The sequence below is a fragment of the Paramisgurnus dabryanus genome, chromosome 2 (genome assembly GCF_030506205.2).
Source record: "Paramisgurnus dabryanus chromosome 2, PD_genome_1.1, whole genome shotgun sequence".
Lineage (NCBI taxonomy): Eukaryota > Metazoa > Chordata > Actinopteri > Cypriniformes > Cobitidae > Paramisgurnus > Paramisgurnus dabryanus.
This window is the reverse complement of record NC_133338.1, coordinates 39,146,106-39,153,957: the sequence shown is the minus strand read 5'-3', so window position 1 is coordinate 39,153,957 and position 7,852 is coordinate 39,146,106. Positions and strand designations below refer to the sequence as shown.

At 38.0% G+C, this 7,852-nt stretch overlaps 1 protein-coding gene across 1 annotated transcript; it reads right to left on the bottom strand.

Moving 5' to 3' along the window:
- Positions 1-2,089: 2,089 nt before the first annotated feature.
- Positions 2,090-7,845, bottom strand: ccne1 (cyclin E1). Its single transcript, XM_065289275.2, has 12 exons — positions 7,420-7,845; positions 6,893-6,946; positions 6,661-6,748; positions 6,508-6,570; positions 5,919-6,082; positions 5,535-5,670; positions 5,104-5,250; positions 4,905-5,000; positions 4,658-4,792; positions 4,404-4,515; positions 3,747-3,904; positions 2,090-2,825 (listed from the first exon to the last, which is right to left on the bottom strand). The coding sequence occupies exons 2-12, from the start codon at positions 6,907-6,909 to the stop codon at positions 2,709-2,711; spliced, it is 1,233 nt and encodes a 410-aa protein (XP_065145347.1). The 5' UTR covers positions 6,910-6,946; positions 7,420-7,845; the 3' UTR covers positions 2,090-2,708.
- Positions 7,846-7,852: the final 7 nt, after the last annotated feature.

Below are 7,852 nucleotides of genomic sequence, written 5' to 3'. Positions count from 1 at the left end.
CACTTTGAAAGTTTCCTTAATGTCCAACAACATCAGCAATAAAGTTCTACTAATCTGTCCGTCTAAGAAAAAGCATTCTACATATGCCAAAATTTTTATCAGCAACTTTATTATTGAATATCATGTCATAGTATGATATTCATGAAAATTAATGTCAGACAGGGACCATACAGCTCTGACTAGGTGTGACTTTTGGCAGTGGTGACTGGTAGATCATCCAATGGGCACCTGCTGCTGCTGCCACCAGCGTCTGTGCAGACAGAACAAAAGGGGCCATTGAGCACATAACAGCTGTTGCGCTGTTGCCTGCCTAAGGGCCCCCCAGCCCCCAGGGTCTGTCTGTTGGGAGAAGTCCCCTCCTCCTCTTCATTGTTGACCTCCAAACAGCTCTTTTAAGAGACTGCATGTTAGCCATCCTGCTGCCACATTGTTAAATACAGAACAGTGATGTGAACTCCATAGTGAGGTGAAGGTCTTAGCATGAGAAATACAAAGCTTCTGATCAGAAATCAGCATATTAAGAAACTTTCATTGAAACTTCTCCAAAATAATTTTGTTATCAACTGTTCAAATGCAACATGTGTGGATGTTACTGTGTTATACACTGTACTCTATTATTTACACTGCACTGTCATTGTTAGACAAACTAAACCAAATAGTCTTGTTTGGGTTTTTGTGATTTTAAATAATTAAACGATAAAGCCATAACCAAAACTGCTTGAGCATAAATGAAAATATTTAAAAAATTTACAACCAAACAGATCTGTTCCACCATTCACTTCCATAGTATTATTTTTCCTACTATGTAAGTCAATGGTGCCCCAGATCTGCTTGGTTACATTCTTCAAAATACCTCCCTTTGTATACAGCAGAACAAAGAAATTTATACAAGTTTGGAAAAACCTAAAGCCAAATAAATGACAAATTTTTACTTTTTCAGTGAACTATCCCTTTAAGCAGATTCCTGCCACCAGCATAGCACCCAAACATTGGCAGACCAAAGCAGCGGAGCGATTGTCAGTGTGCAATGTAATGAATTACCCTTGTCTCAGCAGCATCTGTTGAGGAGCTCACAGATCTCAAGTCCAGCTTTCTTGATTTTGACAGACAAAGCATCACACTGACATCTAGTGGATCATGTCCTAGGTCTCGCAGTAACACTTGCTCTCAGACGGCAAGCAGAGGGCACTGTGTATGTAAATGTATTAGTGAGACAGCCATTACAGGCCCTGTTCACCATTTTGTGACGTTTCCTAGATCTTATACATGATGCCTCACTTCAGTCCTGCTAATTTTCTAACACATATACTAAATCATGATTATAAGCAGCATGTAATTCCATATTATCTATCCCTAATCTGCATTGACTGCTTTTCGATAACCAGGTCAACTTAATAAATGGCATAATAAATTGTGCTAATGATCAAATCAGCCTGCTTTTGAACATGCACATCAAATTACACACCATAAAGTGGTGCTTAATGTAAAATGTTAGCTGTAATTCGGTTTAAAACATTTTCTGTTTGCAATACATCAACTTTGGGTGTTCACATGCTAACAAATTAAATGCTTTAAAATGTAATATGTAGTTGTTAAAAAAAAAAGTTAGCACGTATATCCAGGCTTTAGTCGTGTAACCTAATAATTATATTAGGAACATGAAAATTTAATTTCAATCTTTGACGTGGCCTTACTCAATATTAAAGATGTTACATTTCACAATGTTATTTACATAAATTCATCCAAACTAATGTAGAAAACAGTAAAACACAAAAAACAAGCACTTTGTTTAGTTCCATTATAAAAGGGGGAAATGGGTGCTATATAGCACTAAAAGCTACAAGCTGGTAATCATAGGGGAACCATTTTTATGAAGAACCATACAGGGTGAAATAGTACCAGTTATGGTTCTACAGAGCACAATATGGTTCGACACAGGTGCTTTACGGAATTTAAAATGGTTTCCCTCTGATTATGAGCTAGTGAACCACTTTTAGTGCCATTTAGCACCGTTTGTATTTAGAGTGTAATAATCTGGTGAACGAAACCTTAGTAAAGTTGCACTTCTGTAAGAATTTACACAAAAACTATTAAACTTAAAAAAACTGTCTGAGACAGTTGCTTTATTTAGACATATGAAATGTAGCAGCATCATGTTAAAAACAAACCTATAAAAGGAATGATCAGATTTGGTTCAAACACATACTTAAGGAGGCAACCAGAGAAAAATCTTAAATATAAAAATCTGAGTCCTAGCTTCTGAAGCTGGTGATTTCTCTGGTCCTTTCTGGCAATGGAGACTTCAGTCCCCATGACAACCTGTCAGGATTTGCTGGTCCAAATGGCAACCTGAGCCACAGAAATCCATGCCCATATTTGTGTGGGGATCTCAGTGGTCATCTTTCCATCTGCTCCAGTCCCACCCTCTTTTAGCAGCAATCGGAGCCAATAACAGCTCCAAGATTTTGGCAGGTAGTCTACATTTGTAAAATTAACAAAAATAAAAACACCAAACCTTTGGACCATTAAAAACAAAATATATCTTTCCAGGCTCACATAAAAAAAGCACAAGATGCTTTTGGTTTACAATCTCATGCCAATCCATGTAAAAATCAATGTTCCTGTGCATCCCGTAATGCCACCACTCTGTGTATGTTGCATTTCATTTAAATCCATCAGTCAGAACGGTCCCCTAATCCATATAAAAGTCAAGAGACTGTACTCTCCGGTTTCTCACTACTAGGTGGTGGAGTGAGTACTCCAGATGGAACTGGAGACCTCTGACTGCTCTCAACGTCCACTAGCTGATAGGAGTGCACCCGTCCCTGAAACACATGACACAAGAAAACGTCAGACCAAAAGTCTCAATCTTATGTTCAGTTATAGACATTTAGATGCTCTGAAGTCATTGGGGCTCATTCACTAATAATTGCATACGTTTTTGTTTCGTATTTATACGCACACTTGAACTTCTCACAAAAAATTTCCACCTAATTCTCACTGCTTGCGTACGCACATGAATTTGTTCTTATAATTGTTCTGACGTTAGTAAATTTGGAGTGTACATGCCCAAACAGCTCCATATAAGGGCTTTCTGCAGCGCTAGTCCACAAAATTTTTTTGCAGTTTGTCATAGAAGCAAGAGCTTGAAAAGAAATCTGTGTAGTAAAAAAGTATTGGATGCATTAGCAAATATATGCCATTTAATTAATATGACAGAGACGCGCATCTATATCTAAAATAAAACAGACAGGAGATAAAGTGATATTCGTTTGGACTTCACATTACATTTACATGACGTTTACATTAGGCATTAAGCAGACGCTTTCATATAGAGATTTAAAAAGTGAGGAAGGAAAGCGTGAAGCTTTGTCATTAAGTGCATCTTTATGTGTGTAGAAAAAAATAAGCATAATCTATAATAATGAATAATAATAATAATAAAATATAATAAAGAAATCATGTAAATTTTATATTTCAACATCATTATAATTATAGCCTAGTATTTTATAATAACGTACGTGATTATTACGTATGAGTAATTTTATGTTTTCTTGAATTTTTGCGTACATTTAGAAGAAATTTTGATATGAAAGTTTTTGACGAATCACAATTTGTTTGTGAAAATATCCATACGCACAAGGCATGCGTAAAGAATGAGAACCAATGTTCTGAGATAACATATCCAAGTAAATAAAATATAACCCAAGCTTTAAACGAATAGGTTTAAGCAGAAGTCAACTAACCAGCCAATCCAAGTAAGGCACATGAGTCTGGATGTTGTGAGCGTCATCTGTTGCGATTCCTTTGAATGTCTTGAGAGCAGAACTGCCCACTTCACGGATTGACATGGCGAAAGGGACCATCCACTTCACGCACTCCTCCAAATCGGACCACTTTAGCCCTGGAGCCAACAAAAAAAAAACAAAAAAAACAATTAAGGTCAAAATCAAACACGGATTCAAGCCTATGTTTGTGTTTCAGTCCAATGAAACAGTGGGGTCAAAACGTTTTAGAACAGAGAAGACATCCTCTTTACATATTGCCTATAACAAATAAGTATTTTATCCATTATAAAATAATATTATATGCATTAATGTTGAAAGTGATGTGACAATGATAACTTAAATTTCAAGTTTCATTATTTTGAAATAGTGCTTGCAAATCTACATCTTTAAAAAGGGAAGCAATCTAGGCACCTGGACAAAAGTAAGCATTATCAATCTTACAAATGTATCTAGTGATCATAACAGTGCTGAATATTACATTTCATTTTAATATTTAAATTTATGTATTTTTAACTGATTGAAATCAGTTTTGTCATCCCAAATGTTTATCACCCCACTGCTGCACATGCATGCCCTATTCCAAGGAATTTACAAGAAAAAAACATGTCACAATACCTGAAACTTTAATCACTAGTTCCAGAGATGAGAAGTGGAAGAGTGCTGAAGCTGCAAGAAGACTACACGAAAACTCCAGACTCTTTACATCTAGTATACACAGATCCAAGAGCTACATAAGAGAAGACAAAACTTGCAGTTAGTCTTAGAATTGGTGAAAAACAAGGAAAAGGCAGATTCTGTGTATTTTACATATACCTAGAAAAAAGAAACAAATTCAAGTCTGCGGATCCTTAAAATATGTGTATCCCTACCTCTGCAATTTGTACGAATGTAGCCTGCGGGTACTGGGACACGAGAACTTCAGCATGCTCCTTCAAATAGGCCATCTGCATGTAAATGTTCAGCCAAGCCACTGGGGTTACAGGGCTCAAACTCCAATTCAACTCCTTAAGAGAGGGAAATCAAGTAGATTAGATATAAAATGTATCATTTAAGCAGTCATACTAAAAGTGTTTGAAAGTATGTCCAAGTTATTGAGGTAAAATAATGATGATCTACCTTCATGATGATAATTTCCATGCTGAAAATGTCCTCCTCTGAGCAGGCTCCATCAGTAACGTAAGCAAACTGGTGCACTTTGGGAGGGTAAATTTCCTTTGGATCATCACAAAAGGCCCAATTATTTTTCAGGTTTACAACTACTGAAACTGAATGAAAATTGCACCAATATTGTATGTTCAGGGTCAGGGAATCATACCTCCATTTTGGCAGCAATGAAGAGGCAGGAGATGCCAATGAGCTGTAGTGTTGTTTTCATTACATTCTCTTGTGTGGCCATGAAACGATCAAAGTAATCCTGACCCAAGTAAAACGTTTCCCTGTGTAATTTATACACATCACAAACCTGAAAAGACAATAAATGGGCCAATGACCATGATGTCATTATTTCATCTTATGGGGGAAACCCTCACTCCCCCCACAATCAACAAAACTTCACAATGGCAAACATCATTCGACACCAATTGTAATGACAAGTAAGCTGTGCTCCAAATTAGCATTATGCTGCATTTGGGAACAGCCTTTGTAAACCTCAGAGGTCCAGACAAAATTTAAAATGGTTGCAGTAGTCCCACCCTTCTTAATGAGATGAGATTAAAAGGTGTGAATTGTTTAACAAGAATTACAAACCTCCATTAGCCAATCCAGCAGAATTGCTCTCATTTTGGGTTGGAGATTTGGATGTCTCTGCATAACACGTGTATCTCTTAGGTAGATTTTGTCCTTTCTAAGCAGGTTGTTCCACACGTCATCTTTGCTCGCCCAACTATAAAAAAAGTATAGATAAAAGCACACCTTTACTTTGTGGCAACATTTAACAAAGCCTTGAAATACGCCACAACATGAGGACAGCGTTTAAACAATATATAAACAGCACTAATAGTTTTAAAGATATTAACCCCTAAAATGGGTCCCTAGGGATGTGTAAAAGAGGTCTTGTAAGACAGGATGAGCAATAGTTAATTATGCAAATGTATTGATCTAGGTAACTAAATGCAGTCATAACTCACTCACCAGAGGGCTGGCAGAGGGGTAGAGCGTGGGGGAGTGATGAAAATGTTTTCTGAGGTGTACTGTGCGAATCCCACACTGCCAACAGCAACCGGTTCCTCGACTTCATCAGGTGTGGGGATCCGCCTGCATGGGCTTGTGTAACCTGTGTCAGGATTCCAGCAGGCCTGAGCAAGAGTACGAAAGGAGGAAGGACAAAAAAGGTAAGACTTCTAACGGATATAAACAAATACATCAGACCGCCCTCTGCAACTGGGACAGGCATGAAACAAAGCAATTGTGAAAAAGAAATTCTTTGATCCACAGAAAGCTCACCAGACAAAGTCAAGCAATGGCATTAACCCTATAAATGGCATTGCCATATGGTGACATGGACAAAAAAAATAAAATCACTATTAAAGTTGAAGTCATCTTTGTTTGCATTTATCACACAGAAATATTAATTTTGCCCATGAGTCACACCGTCCAACCCTTACAAACAGAATAATGCTAAAATGACATGCATGGTGAAGTTGGTTTAGCATCACTGATAAAGTGATGACCAGTGAGGCCTATGGACACCACATTGTCCTAGCACAAGTTTCATTCATACCTGGGATGCACATGGTTTCTTTCTGGTCATCTCCGTGACCTCTTCATCTGGATCTGGTAAGTGCTGTGGATTTAGAAGAACAACAATCAAACGTTAGTTCCCATTATGCCACCCTTCATAACAGAACATAAAGATGAGCAAAATGTTTCTTACAATAGCCACGTCTGCTTTCCTTTTCCTTGGACGCACAGAAATTGCTTTAGGAGCTTCATCTGTTGTGTTAATCTGCTCTGTTTGTATCCTGTATGGAAAATAATAATGTTACATTTCCAAACAACTGGACGAAAACTCTGTGCAAGTCGCTAACTGGCCAGCTCATGCTAGAACTTTTCCTTGCACACCGATTGTCAAAACTCACTTAGAAAGACACGAAATCGAAACTTACACTTTCTTACTTGGCATGATATCCACGCGTGTGTCTCTCTTGAATGAAGAGAGCCTAAAAAACAGAAGTGTTATTTTATAAAAATGTCCGATTTGTGGCGTTTAATCCCAACCCCCCTCATGCAAGTCTTCACAAAGCGCTTTGGGCGCGGGGAAGTAGAACTGGGAACAATGTTCAGGAGGGCAAAACTACACCAAAAACGCAACAGATGACTTTCAGATCTCATATATATGCACTACAGAGTCTATATTTTAGGTATAATCCTATTATATGTTAATATGTTTCTTGCTTTATTAAATAGAACGGGGTTAGTTCGCTCTACCCAAGGGAGTCAGAAAATGGCCGAGGCAATCACTATTCCTCATTTCATTAAACGCGCTCTCGCAATAGTTTACGCTGAAAAACAAAAGCATCGCCAAACTTGTTTTCCAAATGAAATCCTTTAAAATCCATAATATACACCACAAACATAGTAGTAGTTATAAAAAAAACTTCAAACAATGACTATATGTCTGTAATGTACTTACCTTAATATGATGCTCTCTGAATATTACTACTCTCCAGATATCCACGGATGCAGGAGTTAGTAGGGTATTGCACAAAACATTATTTAGTAAAACTGACCCAACGATGTGTATGTTCCCAGCATATGGTTGTGATGTGTTCCGCAGTCCTTTCGCTCTGAGCTGGCGCCAGTAATTTTGCGCCTTGTCTTATAAACCGCCTGCCGAGGCTAAAAGGGGCCGTCAACGCGGGTCATTTAAAATCCCCGCGCCGACATAACAACAGCAAACAACTGCGATCGATGCAGTTTCGCGATATACACCGGTGCGTGTCAACCACAAAAATCCCCGTGTTATATATCAAACATGCATTCGTCAACAAAACAAAGTTAAGAAACGCGAAAAATTTTGCCGGCAAAACAGGCGTGTGTTTGATGACGTTTCTGGAGGGGCGGCG